The sequence below is a fragment of the Melitaea cinxia genome, chromosome 26, assembly GCF_905220565.1.
Source record: "Melitaea cinxia chromosome 26, ilMelCinx1.1, whole genome shotgun sequence".
In the NCBI taxonomy this organism is placed as follows: Eukaryota; Metazoa; Arthropoda; class Insecta; order Lepidoptera; family Nymphalidae; genus Melitaea; species Melitaea cinxia.
The window spans coordinates 2,639,108-2,662,745 of NC_059419.1; the positions used below are offsets into that span (position 1 = coordinate 2,639,108).

A 23,638-nucleotide genomic window follows, 5' to 3' on the forward strand; every position below is an offset into this window, starting at 1 on the left:
AATCGCTTTGACATACGTTGTGTGTATTATATTACAAACAAAGTAGTATAAATAGACTCTTATTAAATTAATTCGTGATGGCAAATCCACAGCCACAAGAAGTGATGGAGCAGGAAGAAGGTACAACAAACCCTCGCAAGAGAATTGTTGATACAGATAACCAAGGAAGTGAAATACTGAACCTAGAGCGCCCTAGGATAAACTTGGACAATGATACAAAGTCCAAAGTCATCTTGTACATAGTTGAATCAGCATATGCTGTTTTAGAAAGACTAAACATGTTAAGCAAGATTATGAATTTAACTGTAGGTCATCAGCTTATGAGCATACTTCAGGGTGGCCACATTGTGTAGAGAAAGATGGCTAATGCAAGAATAGCAACACGGGGGATGTTGCTATTCTATTTTATCTTGCAACGCTACCATAACAATTGGAGGTGCCAACAACTCAATCCTGTATAAAGATGTAGTTGAAATAATGAGATCCAAAGCCACCCTTCAAGGCTTAGAGTGCACTACCTCCAATCGCCAAGATAATAGATACGGATAGAGGATACGGGATAGCTAACCACCTCTTCAATATCCTCTCAGCATTCAAGATGAGATATGATGAAATCAGGTAATTGAAACGAAATAGACATGTATTGTTAAATCAATGACACTAAAATTAAAGCTGCATACATATTTACAAATACACCCACACAACCTTGCCAATACGAGTTGAATAACCTATACATTTTTCTTCAATACAAAAGACAATCAATTATTTCAAATCCAATCAAAGTGGTATTCGTTTAATTACATTGCAAAACGTCGAGATACAAAATCTCTATACAATGTAAAATATGCACCCGTCACAAGGTCCAAAACATCTGGAAACCACTCACAAGCTCTGTTTTATAAAACAAACACTAATCTGGAGGTCGGTGGATCACTTGTGGTAACTTATCACTTTGCATTTTAGAATCAGAAACACTTTTAACATCTCTAATATCCTTATCCCTTTGTTTCTCATATTTTCTGTCGTCTGAGTTTTTGTGGTCCTTTTTGTGGTCTTTGTGGTCCCGAGACCTATCAGACTTGTGGTGCGATGACTTGTGACGGGATGATGAGTGACGTCTGTGATGATCATGGCTTTTTTCCGATCTCTCTGATCTATTCTCCTTTTCAGTTCTGCTTTCCGATTTATCAGTTTTGGGATCTGATTTATCTACCGACCGGTCAGATTTCTCTGATCTGTCAGACTTCTCCATCTTTATTTCCGTTTTGTCAGATCTATCTGTTCTCTCTTTGTCTGATCTCTCATGCGTTTTTTCGAGCTTATCATTATATTTTATTTCAGATTTCTCTGACCGACTTTCTGTTTTTTCGGTTCTATCTTTTTCAGTTCTATCGGTCTTTTCATGTCTATCCAATCTATCAGACTTTTCAGATTTGTTTTGTTCTGCTTTGTCAACTTTATTTTCTTTGTCAGAAATTCTAATTTCTGGTTTGTCCGATTTTTCCGATGGTTTGTCTAATTTATCTGATATCCGAGTTTCAGATTTCTCTGTCCTATGTTTATCGCCGTCTCTGTGCCTATGCGTGTGTTTGTCACTTTTCTCAGTTTTGTCCCCCCTTTCGTGTTTGTCTGTCCGTCTCTCCTTTTTGTCATCGGCCTTATCTTTACTCTGTACTTCTACACTCTTTCGAGTTGCAGATATTTTTAAATCTGACTTCTCTTTAAACTTCGCGCTCAAGGCTCTCATTTCTATAACGCCGCTCTTGTGTTTTGTGGTTTTCTTAGAATCTGTAAAAAAAAAGCAAAATTAGATACAAATTCACGACCTTTTTAATGGTTAACTTTATTCATTGACCATGTAAATTACTGAACTAATAATCTAAAAGGCAAAAAACAGCTGAAAGCTTGATTGTTAAAATATCTTGTCGTCTAAAAGCAACTTAGGCTGCAATATTTCATGGTATTTCATGTCATGCCAATAGCACAGATACAGTAGCTATTCATTCAGCTATAACTGTTAAGATAATTTAATTGCGAAAAAAGGCTAATTTGGGATACCTGAATGATTACTAGTAGACTGATCTGGTGGCGGTCTCTCATCTGCCGGTGATGAGGCTTCTGACGATGGATAGTACTGTTTTAACCTAAGATGCCACGCTGAAACATGTGAATAAAAATATATATAATCATTAGAAAACTAAAAAATCTGATAAAAATTGTCTTGTCCAGAAATAAATTTTAGAAGTTGATTATTCAATTGGTATCCAGCCTAATTTTGAATCTGAAACATCCAGAAGCCCATATAAATGCTTAAATAAGGATTTAGTGCTTGAAATGAAGTCAGTCAGATCATCAGATACAGAAGTATTCAACATAAATAACAATATAGATAGTTAGGAAATTTAATTAGCTAAATACTCTACCAAAAATAAACATAAATGATTATAGTGCAGCACTATTCATACTTTACTTACCAATAGACGTAACCGCGGACACGGTTCTAAATTGATGTATAATGTTCCTTGGTAAAAAGTAAATGTCATCTGAACATAAAGGCAGTCGCGAATATCGGACCCCCTCACGACGTAGTTGGTTTAGCTTCGCTTCTTCTAACCTAGAGACATAAAATTTACCAAACAAAATTAACTTTCGAAATATTAAATACATAATACAATATTTAAGTAAATTTGTTAAAGAAAAAAATATTTTACTGTACACGTAAATTGGAGTAACAAAGTGAAAATACAACACGGATAACAATGAGAAATATCTAAATACATTTAAAATTCAAATAAGATTACTCATGTACCGAAATAGAGTCACTATTGAAAGTAATCAAGAAAAGTGGTCTTACAAGACATCCTAGTGGTACACCATTATTAAGGTACTAGCGACCCGCCCCGGATTTCCCACGGGTGCAATGCTGATACTAAATATACTACAGAATGTCTTTATTTATAGTGTGAAGCTAGCTTATAGCATGGTTATTAACATAATAACAACAACATTCAAATATGCATCATTAGATTACACGTTGTTACAGAATGCGTTGAAGAAATAAAGGTTCCATTACTCGTTCCCCGTAGGTGATAGCGTCATAATATGTAGCCTATATGTTGACCCGACTTCTTGATAATATTCTTGCCAAATTTGAAGTAAATCCATGCAGTACTTTATGAGTTTATCCCGGACATACATACAGACAAACAGACAAAAATTCTAAAAACTATATTTTTGGCTTCAGTATCGATTGTAAATCACACCCCAAGTATTCTTTTTAAAAAATATTCAATGTACAGTTTTGACTTTCCTACCATTTTATTATATGTATAGATAAATGCAACAATACCCCGTATTAAGCTTCCAAATTGCAATATCTACCTGCAGTTGATACTTTTCTAGAAAATATAGTTATAACACTTCGTTTTATTGAAAATGACTGACTTTACCAAATGATTTTGAAAAATCTATAACTTTTTTGATTATAGCCCAAAGAATTGCCAACTTTTTCCAACTGTTAAGTGATCATCACCACTCCTGCATATTTGCAAATCTAAAGGTGCCAAATACAGACCACTAAATTCATAATATAAGAATAAAGTAGAAAGAAAATTCGAGTAAGGAAAAGGATGCCTAACTTCAGGCTATCACCATTTATTTCACCAACTGTAAAATTTGCTATATTACTCACATAACCCAATTTCTCTTTGTTTCGGTCAAGCCTAGCTAGGCTATATTCTACAAAAAAGAAAAGTATGACACTCACCAAGTAACGCATTGAGAAATAGGCGGTTCGTACAAGTCTAGTTGTAACAATTGCACAAGTTTGTTGAAGTCGGCTGCATGAAACGCAACCACATCCTTAGTTATTCTTCCACGGTCAGATTCGTCGTTACAGTGGATCGCTTTAAGGACTCCTATGAAAAGCAAAGTAGTTAAGGTAAATATTTGTTGACGATGCATTGGCACAGCGCTTATACGTATAACTCTAGCTGTTGTGCTGACAGTCAAAAGTTCGATACCCGCTCATGGCAAAAATATTTATGTTCGCTCTTTGAGTGTTTGTGATTGCGTATTGTGTATTATGCTGTGTGGTTACGGCATCAAAGAATATAGCCATGCATTGGCACAGCGCTTATACGTATAACTCTAGCTGTTGTGCTGACAGTCAAGAGTTCGATACCCGCTCATGGCAAAAATATATATGTTCGCTGTTCGAGTGTTTGTGATTGCGTATTGTGTATTATGCTGTGTGGTTACGGCATCAAAGAATATAGCCACCCGCTCTCTTCCCGTGGGTGTTGTAAAAGGCGACTATGGGATAACACAGTTCCAATAGTAACCTTGGAACTTAAAAAGCCAACCGATGGCGGGATAACCATCCAACTGCTGGCTTTGAAATACACAGGCCGAAGACGGGCAGTAGCGTCTTCGGTGCGACAAAGCCAGCCCTGCTGTCACCAACCCGCCTGTACAGCGTGGTGACTATGGGCAAAACACATGAGTTCACGCCATTTTTGGCGTGAACTTGTGGAGGTCTATGTCCAGTAGTGTGTATGTTTTCGGACCGCCGACACTCCTAGCCTCACACTCCAGAGACATACAAGGATAAATCCCTCCTGAGACATACAGCGATAAATCCCTGTTTGTCTCTGGAGTGTGAGGCACTTAAACTTTTTTTTTTTGTTGTGTTTCGTAAATAAAATACTTAACCATAAGTTAATAAGAGCAATTTGATAAGAAACAAAATTAGGTCGAAAAGGGGGCAGTACTGCAGGTAGTTCAGACTGTACCGACACGGACACGGACACGGACACGTACCGACGGCGGCGGTGGTGATGCGGTCGAGGCCGTGGCCCACGTGGTCGGCGTGCGCGCGCGTGCGGTCCTCGAACAGGAACTCGCGCGCCTCGCTCCAGCGGGGCAGTACTGCAGGTAGTTCAGACTGTACCGACACAGACACACGGACACGTACCGACGGCGGCGGTGGTGATGCGGTCGAGGCCGTGGCCCACGTGGTCGGCGTGCGCGCGCGTGCGGTCCTCGAACAGGAACTCGCGCGCCTCGCTCCAGCGGGGCAGTACTGCAGGTAGTTCAGACTGTACCGACACAGACACACGGACACGTACCGACGGCGGCGGTGGTGATGCGGTCGAGGCCGTGGCCCACGTGGTCGGCGTGCGCGCGCGTGCGGTCCTCGAACAGGAACTCGCGCGCCTCGCTCCAGCGGGGCAGTACTGCAGGTAGTTCAGACTGTACCGACACAGACACACGGACACGTACCGACGGCGGCGGTGGTGATGCGGTCGAGGCCGTGGCCCACGTGGTCGGCGTGCGCGCGCGTGCGGTCCTCGAACAGGAACTCGCGCGCCTCGCTCCAGCGGGGCAGTACTGCAGGTAGTTCAGACTGTACCGACACAGACACACGGACACGTACCGACGGCGGCGGTGGTGATGCGGTCGAGGCCGTGGCCCACGTGGTCGGCGTGCGCGCGCGTGCGGTCCTCGAACAGGAACTCGCGCGCCTCGCTCCAGCGGGGCAGTACTGCAGGTAGTTCAGACTGTACCGACACAGACACACGGACACGTACCGACGGCGGCGGTGGTGATGCGGTCGAGGCCGTGGCCCACGTGGTCGGCGTGCGCGCGCGTGCGGTCCTCGAACAGGAACTCGCGCGCCTCGCTCCAGCGGGGCAGTACTGCAGGTAGTTCAGACTGTACCGACACAGACACACGGACACGTACCGACGGCGGCGGTGGTGATGCGGTCGAGGCCGTGGCCCACGTGGTCGGCGTGCGCGCGCGTGCGGTCCTCGAACAGGAACTCGCGCGCCTCGCTCCAGCGGGGCAGTACTGCAGGTAGTTCAGACTGTACCGACACAGACACACGGACACGTACCGACGGCGGCGGTGGTGATGCGGTCGAGGCCGTGGCCCACGTGGTCGGCGTGCGCGCGCGTGCGGTCCTCGAACAGGAACTCGCGCGCCTCGCTCCAGCGGGGCAGTACTGCAGGTAGTTCAGACTGTACCGACACAGACACACGGACACGTACCGACGGCGGCGGTGGTGATGCGGTCGAGGCCGTGGCCCACGTGGTCGGCGTGCGCGCGCGTGCGGTCCTCGAACAGGAACTCGCGCGCCTCGCTCCAGCGGGGCAGTACTGCAGGTAGTTCAGACTGTACCGACACAGACACACGGACACGTACCGACGGCGGCGGTGGTGATGCGGTCGAGGCCGTGGCCCACGTGGTCGGCGTGCGCGCGCGTGCGGTCCTCGAACAGGAACTCGCGCGCCTCGCTCCAGCGGGGCAGTACTGCAGGTAGTTCAGACTGTACCGACACAGACACACGGACACGTACCGACGGCGGCGGTGGTGATGCGGTCGAGGCCGTGGCCCACGTGGTCGGCGTGCGCGCGCGTGCGGTCCTCGAACAGGAACTCGCGCGCCTCGCTCCAGCGGGGCAGTACTGCAGGTAGTTCAGACTGTACCGACACAGACACACGGACACGTACCGACGGCGGCGGTGGTGATGCGGTCGAGGCCGTGGCCCACGTGGTCGGCGTGCGCGCGCGTGCGGTCCTCGAACAGGAACTCGCGCGCCTCGCTCCAGCGGGGCAGTACTGCAGGTAGTTCAGACTGTACCGACACAGACACACGGACACGTACCGACGGCGGCGGTGGTGATGCGGTCGAGGCCGTGGCCCACGTGGTCGGCGTGCGCGCGCGTGCGGTCCTCGAACAGGAACTCGCGCGCCTCGCTCCAGCGGGGCAGTACTGCAGGTAGTTCAGACTGTACCGACACAGACACACGGACACGTACCGACGGCGGCGGTGGTGATGCGGTCGAGGCCGTGGCCCACGTGGTCGGCGTGCGCGCGCGTGCGGTCCTCGAACAGGAACTCGCGCGCCTCGCTCCAGCGGGGCAGGTACTGGAGGTTGCGCAGCTCGTTCATTCCCGTCCTGACACAACATTGCATTTTGTATTATAAAATATGTAGCAAATTATTAATAGATAATAATTTCATGTAGGAGAAACACGCCAGCAATTTCTATAAAGGCAATATGTAAAGTTAAAAAGTGGGCAAAGTGTGAAATAGACTACTGAAGCTGTGATAACTTAAAATAATATGGTGGACAAAATTGCTCAAAACCAAAAGCTTGATCAAAATCTGGAAGAGCCAAACTGAGAAAGTGAGATATCAGAAGATCACAGCCGAATAAATCTTAATTATGAGTAGTCTTTTCTTAAGTCTTTAATATCGATTTGTAAATACCTTCTTTTCTTAATGGGACTTTTTCCAAGTTCTGCTGTTGGTACTAATTGTTCTCCCGGCCTGATCCATAGAATCGGCCCATCATTTGATTCTTGAGGGTCCATCTCCACAGCTGACATAGGACCCCATGGCATTGTCTTTAACAAACATTAAATTAAAAATTATTTAAATATTATTGGTATTTGAAAATTCACTTTCTACGTTATCTCAGTGATCTTATATCAGTCAGTCATTCAGTCTTGACAAGAGACACGGTGATCTTATATAATATACATATAAAAATACCTTTGCAAATGGTGTGGTTTTCAGATTATTAAAAAGAGAAGGTACCTAAGAGGCAGAAATATAATTGCCAACACAATGTTCCAAAACTTATCATTAATTTTCAGACTGAACAGATAAAAAAATTATATTAAAAAACACTTACCAAATTGAGAAATGGACAATCAGACAACATTTGCAGCATATCAGGAAAGTAGCCACCCACTTCTTCATGCACAGTCCCAACAAGCGAGATCTGATGTAATGGACCCGAACGGAAGGTTCCCGCTGAATACGACTGCTGAACCTATAGGTAATTAATTAGATGTTGTAACTGTAATAATCTAAGATCTATTTCAGCTTCTGCTGATAGAGCTGGTAATAGCCTATCAGTAACACGTGTTCGAGACAAACTACAACTTATTAAAGTTTTACAGATTGTGAATCGAAACATCTGTCAGATGAAAAGGAGATTGATGGTAAAAGTTTTATCTGTTTGATAATGTACACATGAGTTCACGCCATTGTTTTGGCGCGAGCTTGTGGAGGCGTATGTACAGCAGTGGACTGCAATAGGCTAGAGTGATGATAAGTGCTGATAATGTAATACCTCACAGCTAACTAAAAATGTATCAACAAATAGTAGATATTAGCCCTTAACATCCCAGAGCTGCGAAAATAAAATTTTCAACAATGAAAGAGATCTTGAGCTTATTTAATTTAGCAATTTCAATGCGGGTTGGTGAGTGCGCATATCTCATGCTTGCTCAATTGTAAATTCAGGATTTCAGATCACATTTGAATTAAATATCTGTCTTTAATATTGGCCTACACAATTTATGGAAACATTAAAGAACAGAAAACCAAAAAGAGAACTTGAGGAACAACCAACATAGTTATACAAACAAAAAACTATTTTAAAGTGATAAAAAAGATGTTTGTCTATACATTTTCTTGTAAATACTATTTAAATAAAATTAAATTACAATTATATACCAGAGGTTATTAACAAAGTTTAATGGTTAACATAGATTTAGTCAAAGGCTTTAGAATAATCTGTGCAAAATGGAACAATTTCATTTTCATCAAGCATCGATCTAAAAAAATTGTTTTTTTTTTTCATATTATTGTCATAGTTTTATTGAATTTTATTTTTATTGCATTTACTAGTATTATAAAACAATCACAACACATTATTGTAACTATAACATAGCACTAATACGGTAACATAACAATATTCTGTTTTATTTTCGTTTAACTCAGTTCTTATATGGAAAAAACTATTTATTTCACTAATATCTCAATATCGCTTATCTCATTACTTCTGATATTGTTGCCACATTATCATTGTAATATAGTTCTAAGTTTGTGAAATAAAGATATTATTATTATTATTATAAACATTTAATTCTAAAGTCAGGTTCCTATAGGAATTGGAAATGGACTTTAGCCAATAAGAAATATTTTATTTTCAAGATAACTGCTACATGAGAGAGGGGCCTATGCCCAGCTGTGAGATGTTAAGGCTGAATCAGACTTGGCATGGCATTAAAAATGGCATTAGCCAAGACACCTTACCTGTTGATGATATCGACTGATAGTAGTGGTTTCAATATCACTCGCTCTTGCCAAAACACCAGCTTTGACAGTCAAAGTGGGATAGTTTTCTGACAAATACTGCAGTAAACAGGGAAGTCTCCCCGCTGCTCCCCGGACCACACCGCAGACGAAATTAGCCCAACCTTCACTGTTCTCCGAGAAGACGACCTAGAAAACGAAAAAAATTTATGATTTTGTTTTTTATATAGTCAACAGGAAAAGTTTTGGAAAAACAAAAGTGCAGGCCTCATAATGTATTTTTTTTTTTTTTAATATTTCTAATTATAAATAAAATTGGATTAGAAGGTGATCCTCCAAAAGGACTTAAGTTTTAAATCATACTGAAACGTATAAAAAATAAATGGACTTGATCAGTTAAGTTTTTCGGCAGTTATCGTGACCACGTCAGTTTTCATACATACACTTGACAGCCAGACGTCCACGGATTATTTTTTTAACATTTTATTTATTTCTTCTTCTTCTTTAAAGACTATGGCTCCATCAGCTTTTCATTTTATTTATTTATTTATTTAAAAAGCAAAATGTCCTTTAAAAATGTCGTGTGTTCTTCCATTATATTTATATGTAAATATTGTTCTATTGTAGTACGATAGAAAATAAATTGAGAAAATTTTCGTTCAAGAAATGGCTTAATTTTTGTAAGGTGAGTGTACAGCACAACCTCGTCCGTTTCGCTTATGAGACGTGCAATAATAAAAAACTGTATTGTACTATAATATTTATAGTCAATTCGCTATAATAAATTGTGACTTATTACTGTCACTTAGCTTACAAACTGAGGAGAGAGAATTACTTCAATAATCCCCCTCAGATAGGAAAAGACTGAGAGTACGTGTGTTGTTATATATATTCTCTGTCTTATTTAACAAGACGGCATTTTTATATTTTATTTACATTAGGGCCTTACTTTCTAAGCTTTTAAAAATATACTATATAAAAATAAAAAATACAACTATTCGATAAAATGGGACAAAGAAACAGACCTTTAAAAACTCTTTAGCTAGTGTTTCCTGCTGCGTAGGACTCAACATATCCACATCCTGTTGGTGTAGATAAACAACACTAGCGCCGCCGTTCGGATGGGTTTCTACCCTCATTAATCTGTCGACCAACAAATTTGTTATGGTTTAGTAATTTAGTATATTAAAAATAAAAAAGTCAGTATTAATAATTAAAATGTAATATACATTGAAATTGATTTTATTAGCTTAATTAAACGAAACCAAACCCTTACCAATAACAATACATAACAAAAATAATTTTTTCTTTATGAGATATTATAAAATTTGTACCCGAATAGATATTTTTCTTTAATGTTATAAGAAATACTTCACAAAACTTCTTAATAACAGCAGAAAGAAGCCTTATTAACTCTTAGTTAAATATAAAAAATTGATATTTAAAAAATAAAAAAATTAAATAATGAATACAAACCTATGATACTTGAGCTCTTTTAGATCCAAGCTGTGGGCCAGTGGTCCCCAAACCGGGCCAGTACGTTCCCTCCTACACTGAACGCCTATAGAGCAACGCTTTATACGCGCCCGACGGCGACACTGCTGACACGAGTGTCGAGACGAGTGAGATGATCTAAGACAATATAAAATACATATAGATACATAAATTTATATGTATATTTGTTATAAAAAAAATATTCATTACAACCAGCTGTTACCTTAAAGACCCACGAAGACAGACAACCAGATAGGAAAGTAATATTTGTAAACTACAAATATCCACCCCGAGCGATAATCGATCCCGCATTCGCCAGTGTGTGAGATTTAACGTTAACATTTTACGTCCTCTATTTTATTATAGTCACAGAAATGTGAGTTAATTACGCCCGTATGTACGAGGAATTTGGTATTACAAGGTTATAAAGCACGTGTTAGTGCGATTACAACGTTTGATACTTTACTAGAATTATTAGGCTTTGGAACTATATGGTATGTATTCACATACGGACTAATTTTCATAAAAATGTTGCAAAATTTATATTTAGTTATCCTAAAATTTTGATGTAATTATACTTTTTGTTTGATTAGCGTGAATTTGAAAGAAACACCTTTAAAGTTTAAATATATTAATAGTTCAAAACGCCATCTACCGCCAGTGTATCGAAAATATTTTGTAAAAAAATTACATATTTAAAAAATACTACTCTGTTATTTACTAACTAAAGATATATAGTTACAGATGAAATATTACTTACTATATTTTAAAATATCTTAAGGATCAATCTATTCAATTTTACATAAACTCTGTTAGTATTATCTTTACGGGCAACTTGTAAAAAAAAATAACTCAGAAGGACCAAAATTGTTTTATTTATGTAATCATTTTCAAGCTAAAGTCCAACCAATAAAGGTTATGGGGTAGATTACATCACTATTGCATTAGCGTTTTAGAGAGAAGAGTAGACAAATAATTATGTTTGTTCGCAAACGAAAAAAAAAACCGATTTCAATGACAGACCAGTAGTTCAAGGCAATCTAATTTAAACGAAACGTGTGACAAGCAGCAGCTTTCAGTTAAAAAAAAAATGTATTCAGTGTAGATCGACGAAAAAATAGTCAAGTAAATATGCATTGTTAACGATAACTCAAAAAATTAGATATCAATTAAGTTTAAGGGAATGACACACACCACCTAACGATTTAAAAAATAAAGTCATCGAAATCGGTGCACCTAGTCAAAAGTTCTGAGATAAGCATACATAAAAATAAGTCGAATTAAGAACCTCTACCTTGTTTTGAAGTTGGTTAACAAACTTCTGCAGTCAAACTTTTACATTTTGCTTTCAGCATTCATGTTATGATAGTACTTATATTTCTTATATAAATTTTTAATAAAAATTGAAGGACTTTCATACAGACTTGTGAGAGCCGTTAGAGCCCTTTAAACTGGTCCTATCGAAAAATCCATTCTTAGCAGACATCTACTAACAATAAATTACCTCCCTGCCAAATTTCATCTTTATGCGTCCAGAGGTTTCTGAGATTTCGTTATGAGTCAATGACCTAACGATTTTATATAAAAGATATTCTGAACTTTAATTATACTTTGCACAAAAAACAAATTTACACGTGATTTTTTAGTAGTCTAAACCCTCACCACATACTGCCAAACATCACGTATTTAAGGGGCGACTAAATTGTGTATTAACTTACCTATCTCTCTCCCTTTCTTTATCTTTACTCTTCTCATTTTCGCCTTCTACTTTCACACTATCACGTTCGATTTTCACTTTGACAGCACTCTGTATTTTATCAGTGTCTGTTTGAACACTCCTACCGATCGCCGGGTAGAATTGGGACGACGCATTTTCCTGTTTTATCTTCAGCGGTAACTCCAAGTTACCATAGTACGGTAACTCTCTCCTTGGCGTCGACTGGAACTTTATAGCCTTCAAGGATAGACTGATATGCGTCGACAAACGTCTCGAACTAGAAGATTCTAGAAGAACGTTAGCTCTTGTCACTTTAGGGTACTTGTATTTGAACATGAACGTCTGAAAGTGTCCGTTTATAATTCTCAATTGACGTGAAACCGATGAATAGATACGTTTCGTTAGATCGTCGTGAGGTATTGTGTTCGAGAGTTTCGTTTGTTTCCACGACGCGTTGATGCCCCCGAACCAATCTACGCAGGGTTGGGTTATATCTTGCAAATTATTGTCAGAAAAGAGTAGTGTATTTCTCATTGGCTGAGGTTTCTGCAATATGTGAAGATTGAGTACTGCAGTATCGCCAAATCCTCCAGAGTCAAACACCGGCCATATCTTGCTGTACTTAGCTGGTCTCGAATTTTCCCCCCAAACGCATAGCTCTTTAGAATCGCCGCTCAGCTTGCGCTTCCTCACTGTAAAATAAAACCATTATTTGTTTTAAAATACTTCAAATAATTTTTGGTTTATGCATTAGCATATGACGATTGTTTTAGTATGAAATAACAATAATCTTGATGTAGTGAAAATTGTCTTTAAATAAAGTATTTAAATAGTGTATATACTAGTGATGTAAACCTGTTTCGCAAAACAACTAAAAAAAAATTTTTTTTAAACCAATAATCACCGTTTTTTTTTGTTTGGTTTCAGGTATTAACGAATCTCTGTTGAAATGCTCTTGCAACCTTCGAATATTTTTTTTTAATTGAAATTTTCTCATCTAGTCAAAAAAAAACGGTAAACTTATATACTAATAATATAAGTGTACGTACACTACTACAATCCAGTACAGTACGGAACACTTAAATAATAGGACCTGGGTGACCGAGCTTAGCTCGGTATTCTTAGTAAATCGTGTTTTTTGAAAATCATATTTAAATACGAATTACATATTGATAAAATATGAATAATATTTTTCGATTTTATTTTTTTTAGAAAAAAAAAAGAAAAAAAACGATAATCGATCTGGAATACGTGAGGATTCGAACCATGATCTTTTCGGCCGAGCGCGATCGGCCGATTTTCCCTGAGCTATTACAACTTTATTGACAGATGCGAAATTTACCTTCTTATTCTAACGATATTGTAGCCATTTTTTCATTGCCTAAAAACAGGGATAAAACGACATTTTCTAAAAATGAATCCTAGCTAGATTTATTTATCTCCCCCGTAATCCCCTGTATACTAAATTTCATGAAAATCGTTGGAGCCGTTTCCGAGATTCAGATTATATATATATATACAAGAATTGCTCGTTTAATAGTATAAGAATAATACTAATACACGTATTTTATAGGAATAATATATCTGAATATGACGTGTACATCTCTGCCAGAGAATCCCTGAATATCCTATTTTAATTATTACTTAACTTCGGGGTACAAAAATGTTTCATTACGGCTTATTAATTATTTAGAACTTTCATATCTTGTTTGCATATAAATGCCTAAAGTAAAAAGTAAAATAAATTACTGCATGCTGTAATCAAAACTTCCCATAAAATTATCAAAAAGAAGAGTGACAAATCTTTGACTACAATTATCGCCATGGATTTTCAGCACCATTATATAGTTAAAGATGAGAGTTTAAGATTTTGATAGAAATTTTTGCGGCCTATAAAGTAGTAAGAATATCAGGTATGACCTCATGTCAGAACTTAACCATTGTGTAAATTGTAGATTGAAAAAAAAAACTTGTAAAGTAAAAGCTGGGATACTTTACTTACTCAAGCTACAGCTCATTTCAAAAGTTGTACTTTTTAAGCTGCTTTTGCTATACATCTAATGCAATTTACACACAGTGCAAAAACTAACTTAAGTTGTGAAGAATTTACTAACAGCATGGAAGATATTAACAAAAATATCTGCTGGTATTGATTACGGGTAAGGCTTTTAGATTAAGAACCGTCGAATTATCTAAGTTTAAAATTTGACCGTCTATCGGCATAATTTCAGTACCAAAAAAAACGGTTGACGGTTCTTAAGAGCCATTTCACAAAAATCGGTAACAATCCGCGAAATTGTAATATTTTGACGTCGTTAATCTCAGTGTTGGATGCAATAATGTAATTTATATTCTTGAAATATAATAAAGCAACCTTTGTTGTAGTCCATAGTCGGATCAGAATTTTGATTTATATTATGCGTATAAAATTATTAACCTTTTCATCAGCCTCCTCCCTGGGTAAACGGTCGCAATGTATACTTTGAAGTCCTACTTTTCAATAACCTCTACGTTGAAACCATTTTAAAAAAATATCATAATATGTGGAATATAATTTTGTTGCACACTATCATAGATTTTTATTCCATTTGTATCTCTATTAAACGATAAAAAAATTTAAAGTTACGAATATTTTCCAAATAAGTACAATTTTAAAAGCGATATTTTTCTTAGAAAACCAAGAAATTTTAACGAACTATCTTCATCAAAGTAAACTTACATCATTAAGGAATACAAAAAAAATAATTAAAAGATGTAATCATTTTTAATACATTTTATATTAAATAATAAAAAGATAGTATATATTACCACGCATCAAGCCTAGTAAATCAGTCGAGCGCTAGCGCTCTTAGAGGTAAGGTCCACGCCAAATTCTGCGGAGCCGTCTCTTTCGCTCACACGCGGCAAGCGCCTGTTGTTATAGCGGATAAACCGAATTTGATACTTTTATAATAAAATATAAATAAAAAACATATTACGAAAATGACTGTAAAATAATATAATGATAATTTCTGTAAACAAATGTATAATTTAATTTTCTTTTCTCACATTATCAATACAAATAGGCATTTCAATCTGTTTGTCTTGTTATTTGTTAATTAATATGTTTGTCGGTGTCGATGTCATAAAATGCTATTTTATTCATATCGTAAATATTAGATTCATTCGTAAACTGAAAAAAATATATCAATTTTAAAAAATTTGTTTCATAAAATTGATTTTTTTTTATTTTAAATTTATTGACTGTTGTTATATAACATACTTGAAATTTTTAACAAATTAATTATGTAAAAAACATTTTATACCATAGTTATAATTTTTATTATACATCAGAAAATGATCAAGATGGTCTTTGGGTTGTCACACTATACTTACTAGCACAAAGATCGCGCGGCTCGCGCGATGCGACCAAATTTACCAAAACTTGCAGAGCGTAAAATTGTGAAATGGCTCTTAATCTAAAGCCTAGCACTGATAATGAGACCAAAATGGTAAAAATGTCAGAATCACTGTGAATACGGCAGATACCGTGTTTTGTCCATAGTATCAAATAAGTAGATTGACTTTGAAAGTTTGTCGTAATTTGCCCTCATTATAATTTTAATTCCCAAGTAACCAAGTTTGCATTCATTGTGTTCGTATTATAGTGTGAGCGTTCATCTCTATGAAAATCTTTAAATATTCAAAAATACAGGAATTAAATATAATAAGAGTAATTAAGAGTTGAAATTTTTGTTTGCCATTCTTTTATTTTATTTTATACATTTCAATAGGAACTCATCACTACTTAGTTACTTACCTAATAATTTGAGAACAAAAATGACCATACAATTCTGAATTTTTAAATTACAGATTAATTTTTTGTAACACATAATAAAATAATCTTTAAATAAATCCACTTTGAACAGTATAAAAACTTGTTTATTAGAAAATTATTTACTATCAAAGAATGCAGCTTTAAGTTATTTTTGTAATGTGAGATCATACCACGCGTACAATGTTATATGTTAAGGCCTAGATGTTTTACCTGGTTTTCCTTGTATAAGTACTTATAAATATTTTTTTTTTTACTTTTTTTACTGACAAACAGACAAACAATTTCTTTATATAATAGTAGAGTTGCTGAAATAGCACTTAAAAAAAAAATTAAATTAAAAAAATACAATACGGTAATTACACAATTCTTATATACAGTCACAGTAAATATAAATTCTATCTGTTTTAAAATTATCAATCACTTATGAAAAAAGTAGGATTTACTTGTCTTTGTGTCTGTCTTGGCATTATAGCTTTTAAATGAATGGATTGATAATCATGTAATTTTTTAGTTTGAATGCCGACATATTCGAGATGGTTATTAGCTACAACTTATGAAAATCTGTTCAGTTGGTGTTCTGTTTAGTTGTCTTATGTTAGCTGTACTCATAATCCTTGTTGCATTATGATATATTTATATTACTTTCATATACCTATATGTGTGACCTAATATATCAAAAACCTATGTTATGTCAGGGAATGTTATATGCTTAAAAGGCTGTTTGTTATGTGCCAATCTTGAGATCAACAGATCCAAATATACAAAACTGATTTTTTTATATTTTAAACCGTGTTTACTAAGAAATGTAATAATGTTAGATATAATAGAACAAATTATAGTACTTGATACCACATGCATTGTAGTAATAAATACTATGTGCTAACTTGATATGACTATAATTTTAGTTGTTAGATATCTTCAGTCTCACACAAAATAAACTTTTTTAAGAGTTGTAAATTAGTTTAATAATTAATCGAAGAAGTTATAAGCAAAATAGTCCGTCTAATTGTTAATCGATGCAAAAGAGTTCATATATCGGTGATTATTCCTTATTTGTATAATTATGTTGCATAATTTATATTTGTAAAAGTAATTCTGTGTCATTTGTCAAGTGAGACAGTATAAATTCTGACAACTTTAGTTTTTTTTCATTAGTTTTCAAATAACAATGGGTCATGGCAAACCCGGGTGTGAAGAGCTTCGAAGGCGAATAGTCTGTGGGGTCGATGCTGGCAAATCAAGTTACCAGATATCTAAAGACTTGATACTTCCCAGGTCTACAGACAAATCTAATCTCTATCATTCAGCACTATAAAAAGAATAGAACGACTTCTTGTTTGAAGAAAACTGGTCGACCACGCATCACAAGTGCAGCAGAAAACAGAATCCTGAAAAAAATTATCAAAAATAATCGTCGTGCTCGAGCTGGAGAACTCACGGTGCAATGGAACGACATGATTCACAAAGACGTCTTAGTTGATAATTTCAAAAGAGTCCTAAAAAGAATGGGTTACGGATTTTACACCACTAAGGAGAAACCACTATTGACTGCTGTACAAAAGAAAAAGAGGTTGAAGTTTGTGAAGTTTGCTTGTGATTATTTAAATTGGACTTCCGATCAGTGGCGTAGTATCATTTGGAGTGACGAGTCCAAATTTGAAGTGACAGTCGGGGATGAAAGGAAAAGTCATTCGGAACAAAAATGAGGCAATGAAATGCCTGACTGATTGTCTCAAACGCAAAGTGAAGTTTCCGGCGTCTCTTATGATATAGGGCTGCATGTCTGCACTAGGAGTTGGTGGTATGCAGTTTGTGGATGGTTCTATCAATTCGGCAAGGTATCAAAACCTGTTGGAAGATAATTTATTGTCCTCTATTCCGTCACTCAAGCATCAAGATTCCTTCATTTTTCAACAGGATGGTGCTTCCTGTCATACTGCAAGAACAACAAAGACGTGGCTACTGGCGAAAGGCCGGACTTGTCGCCGATCAAAACCCTATGGTGGAAAATGAAAAAAGTTCTCCGTAAAAATCCATCAAGATCGAAGAGCGACTTAAAGGCTAAACTCTTGGCTGTCTGGGAGTCAATTACGGCTGAGGAGTGTGCAGCGTTGATTGCAACCATGCCTCTTCGCATTAAAGCTAATGAGCAAAGGCAACACAACTAAGTGGTAGACAAACTATTTTGCGTGAGTGACAAGGGTAGACGAATACTTTTGCGTTATGTTTTTTAGAATATTTTTTTAATTTTTTATGTTATGTAAAGTCATGAAAGAATTTCAGTTATGTTAAAATAAACTTTAAAATGTTCCTCAAACTGTGGTTTACTTTTTATTAAACGTTCTTAATTATTTTACCACTACCTATTTACTTTCCATATTTTACGCTTTGCACTACTTTCCATACGAACTATTTTGCATCGGGGCTCGTAAAATATATCAGATATTGATTATGTTTTTTTTTTTTTTGAAGATATACTTCTTTTGCCAAAGAGAAATGATGAGGGTAAATTTTTACGATGACACAGTCACAAAAAACCGGTACCCTGAGGTTAGCTAGTCAATGAAGAAGTTAGTAACATGAAGTTAGCTAGTAAATGAAGTATAACTTCTTACGTGCGTACATAAGTACACACACTTTTTTTCCTTTCAATTTGTTGCCTAAATAAAGATACTTCCCTATTTTTTAACAAATAAAACTTTTTTAGTCACCTATTATTGTTAAAACAGTAGTAATGGTAAACGTTTGAAGGTTTGTAAATTGACTGATGTAAGGATGAGTAAATACTTGCTTGTTATCTATAATCTATAATGTATCTAATAATGTATCTTTAGAAATCAACCCCCTTTTGGGGTTAAAACGGGGAATGGTAGGTTGACTCACTGATCACGAAATATCCGAAACTATAACAGCTACAAACTTGAAATTTGGCAGGTAGGTTCCTTATAGGGCGTAAACATCCGTTAAGAGATGATTTTACGAAACTCGACCCCTAAGGAGATAAAACGGGGGTTGGAAGTTTGTATGAGAGTCCTATGTTTTTGAAGTAAGAGACTTGAAATATAAAATGTACGCTCTTTAGATGGTGAGAAGGTGTCCAAATAATGCATCGATATCTATATATATAAAAGAAAAAGGTAAATAACTCACGCATCACGAGAACTCAAAAACCGCTGGATAGGCTATCCATCCAAGTTGGACAAAGATAAAATTTGGCAGGGAGGTAGATTATAGTTAGCAGACGTCCGCTAAGAACGGATCTTACGATATTCCACCGCTAAGGGGATTTAATTGGGGTTGATAGTTTGTATAAAACATATACAGCCTGAAAACAAAACTAAAAATGTGGTGTATAGAGAGGTTTTATAAAAATAACTATTTAATTATACTACATCGGCCTTTTAAAAAGTTACTCAGTTTGATAAGCATTTCAAGTGACTGAAATAAAAAAAAATTGCATTCACCATCCTAATAGTAATGCATATCTTCATTCGTTAAGATTTTGATGAGAGTTTCACTGGAAATTTACCGGGAAAACTTTGTGACACCCTAATTTCAACGCGGGCGAAGCCGCGGGCACAGCTAGTTCTATATAAAAACTGTATATAGGTAGCTGGAGGTCCAGAAGTAGTCATAAACATATTTCAGTTGTATATTTTTGAATTTATTTATTTTGATTTGAATCTTCAGCTAGTAAATTTTACTGCAATGAATTGAGTAATATTTTGTGTAGTTAATATTTTTTTCAGCAACATCAAAAAGTATTACATATTCGAGTAATATTAGGAATGACGATAATAATTTTGAGTAGGAAAGCATTATAGCCTTGTATAGTCACTTATCTAAACGAAGATTAACACATTTTAATGAATGTATGTTACACAAATATATGAAAAAGGGGAAGACACATAAGTACTATAGTATAGGAACGAGTTTATGCTTAAATTTTTTTGTTGATTAATTTTTGTCAATTTTTTTTTTGACACTTTATTGACAAAGTTAGGTGAATGTTTATTTTTATTTATTTATTTATTAATTATTATTTTTTTTTTTGTTTCGCTTGCATATTATATTTATACAATTGTATTTTGGGTGTACAGTCAATTATTTTATTTATACAATAATTAATAGTTTGTACAAAACAATCTTAAATTTTTCCAATCCATTCAAACAAAATACTTTTATCACAAAGATTTTAAGGCTATATTACATAAAATGACGTTTAAGAAAAAAATCTGTTGTTCTTATAAGCATAATACAATATTTCAAGTATGGAAATTACTTTTTGATGAAATTTCAGGGCTGTCAATGATAAACATGTGTGTGTAGTACTTTTATACAGTACATTCAATTATATTTTGTACACTGTTGTGTTTATTAATGCAGCTATTTCAAAATAACAATATGTATTTAATAGTATTTATATAATGGAATTAATGTATGCACTTTACTATTTAATACTGTAACTTTATTCTCTGAAAATTACTTTTAAATGTATTATGTAATTTTATTATTATAATTGAAACTGACTTTCCTTAAATGATTAATTTTGACATTACTTACATAGAAATATATCAATGATATTGATAATTTTCTTATTTGTCATTAATATAATATAAATATTTAGTTTGACACAGTTTATGGTGACGATAAGTTTATGGTGACATTGAACATTAAACTACCGCTAATCTAGACACATTAGCGGTTTGCACAAGACATATTTTTTTTTACAAATCTAATCTTATGTTCTTCCTAATTGAACTTTCTATGTTGTGTTCTATACACAAAGGTAGTCTGGAAAAGGATGCTCTTTCAATAAGACCGCCTTTGTACATCTTACATTTTATGTTATTATATTGTTGTTTTTTTTTCATGGTTTACAATGAAGACTATTATAATTATTTATGTGTAATTTTCATACAATTTCATTGCTTTAAATGATTTTATATTATTAAAGTTATAGGAATGTTATTTTAATACTCTTGTTTAGATAAATGTTTTAGAAATCATGACTACTGTGTTACTATCGTTAAATTTATATCTTAAATTCAAAGAAGAGTGCCGTGTTCAAGTACCTCAATCAATTTATTATTTTTTTGTTTCATTTTTATGTTCTCGCAATAAATTGTGGAAATATTTTATAATAATGAGTAGAAAGTAGATTGCAGTCCTCAGCAAGGTCATCAATGATGCAAGAATATGAAACCCCATAGCAACAGTGTTGAATGTCAGCACAACAATTGTTGTAAATTACTCGACAATTTGGAACGTTAAGGGTGAGGGAAATACAACAAATGTGCTCGAAATGTTTATAAACAGTAATGACCTCCATTGTAGTGATGTAACTTGAAAAATGATAGGTTAATCGTTTTCCCCCCAAAACGATGTAGATATAGTACAACATTAGTACAAGTTAATTAAAAATAAGAAAATAGAAACTTTCAAGGGTGTAAAGATGTTGGAATCTTCTTACCTTTGAAATCACTGGATGTTGCGTGTTTCAAATTAGTTGGCATACTTGGATCGTATCCCAATTTCGAAAGTTTTCGGTAGTCATGAGTCACTCGACGACGCTTGATGCCTTCACCGGTGTCCGTCTCGCTGCACAAACTGTAGTAATCGTCTGCGGTATCACGATTTTCACCAACTTTTACCTGGGATTCTATAGAATCATTCGACGCCATTGTTTTACAGCAAAAAGTGAAACGTCGACCAAATAACAAGTAATTGTCAATGAAACATTAAATATACCGACGAAGTTGATATTACTAACAAGATAACTTTAGAAATGACATTGTGATATTAGAAACACATTGATATCGAATAAAAAACAACTTGAGACGCCATTTACTTTGCTGCCTCGCACTTTTTTTTGTTGGTTTTTTTTCTGACTGTTTTGTTGCCTAGATGTTCATAGCAACGGAACGACATTATACAGCCACGTAGTTATTTATTTGAGTCATTGAAAACAATTACGTTTATCGTTATGTTTTAAACTAAAAAATTAAAATTATTTTATATATTACTTTTTTATAATTTAAGTTACAAAATTAATATTAAATAAATATATTGCCATCTATTGACATTTTTTGAACAACTTGTAATTTCATGTTTAAGTTTTATTATGTGTCCGCTAGATGTCGTCCACGACAGAAAATGTTTATATTTTTTATTATTAGGTTCTTATCTTCGATGATCACTAACAATTTATAAGCATTAAGTAATAATTGTGTTTGCTCGCAAACGAAAAAAAAACCGACTTCAATTACATATAAATTTAATCGAGATCTGATAACTACTTTTTTAGTAATCTTTGATAATGCGTATTTACTTGACTATTTTTTCGTCTACCTACGTTGTATTACTTGTCGATATAATTGAAGTCGGTTTTTCTTCGTTTGCCTGCAAACACAATTTCACAATTGTAGCTTAGAAATTATTCAAAGCATAAAAACCAACTAGCACCTAATCTAAAGCGGTTTTTAAATCCTACTAATCTTCTTAATATATATAAATTACGCGTCACGTTGTTTGTCCGCGATGGACTCCTAAACTACTTAACCGATTTTAATCAAATTTGCACACCATGTGCAGTTTGATCCAAGTTTAAAGATAGGCCTTATTCTATTTTGAAATATGTAATTATTATATTTAAGAAAAAAAGACTGTACGAAGTTCGCCAGGTCAGCTAGTGTTACCTATATATGTACGCAAAGTTTGTGAGGTTAGATGGATTGATGAATATTTGTTACTCTTTCACGCAAAACCTACATAGGTAGCTGTTTGTAATTAATCTTGTCATTACAATTAATTTTAAACTATGATCGTTAAAGATCTTGAATAACACATAGGTTACTTTTGAGCCCGACATTCCCAAAGGGATCGGAAGTTACGGGAGGAAAACCCCAAGGCACAGCTAGTCTAAGTATCTTAAGAGCTGATACCCGAGACGACACAGTTAAAAATATAACAAATATACGGCTTTTTTGCAACCGATTAGTTAGCTAGTAGACCAAATTCATTATCGACCCTTGTCTAATTTTAGTGATTCAACTATAAAACTATAAATATTATGTATATCCTTAAACTAGTATAATAATTAATGTTAATACAATTAAAAGAATAAAAGATCTCATTTTTTAAGTTAGTATTTATTTATTATGAGTTTTTCATTATCTAAACCTAGAGTTGCTTGCTTCAGTCTGTAATGTATCCTACTGCTAGGCCTCTTTTCCCATATAGGAGACGGAGCAGAACTTTATTATACCACGCTGCTCCAATGCGGGACCGATAGTAACGTGCTCTCCGAGGCACGGTGGGGAGACCCACACGGACTAACAACCATAATTAATATTTGTATGAACACAATGTCCACTCCGAGCGGAAATCGAAACCGCGACCGTCGCTTTTTAGACGCCGCCGACACGGCATACGCACCATTACACCACGTCGTAGGAAAACCTAGAGTATAGTATAATAAATATTTTTCATTCA

General features: G+C 35.8%; 1 protein-coding gene across 1 annotated transcript; it reads right to left on the minus strand.

The window, feature by feature from the left end:
* Positions 1–910: 910 nt before the first annotated feature.
* Positions 911–22,043, minus strand: LOC123666404. The gene is made up of 12 exons (XM_045600498.1): positions 21,618–22,043; positions 12,329–13,019; positions 10,593–10,748; positions 10,142–10,259; positions 9,117–9,305; positions 7,705–7,845; positions 7,278–7,414; positions 6,824–6,963; positions 3,767–3,917; positions 2,475–2,614; positions 2,059–2,157; positions 911–1,788 (listed from the first exon to the last, which is right to left on the minus strand). The coding sequence occupies exons 1-12, from the start codon at positions 21,826–21,828 to the stop codon at positions 911–913; spliced, it is 3,051 nt and encodes a 1,016-aa protein (XP_045456454.1). The 5' UTR covers positions 21,829–22,043.
* Positions 22,044–23,638: the final 1,595 nt, after the last annotated feature.

What these genes read in the sequence shown, in the direction of transcription:
- LOC123666404 (XM_045600498.1), bottom strand. Translation starts at nt 21,828, where the DNA reads ATGGCGTCGAATGATTCTATAGAATCCCAGGTAAAAGTTGGTGAAAAT. An exon ending in AAAGAAAGGGAGAGAGATAG is followed by an intron (nt 10,749 to 12,328) that starts GTAAGTTAATAC and finishes ATATTGTCTTAG; the next exon opens with ATCATCTCACTCGTCTCGAC. An exon ending in TAGCTAAAGAGTTTTTAAAG is followed by an intron (nt 9,306 to 10,141) that starts GTCTGTTTCTTT and finishes TTCGTTTTCTAG; the next exon opens with GTCGTCTTCTCGGAGAACAG.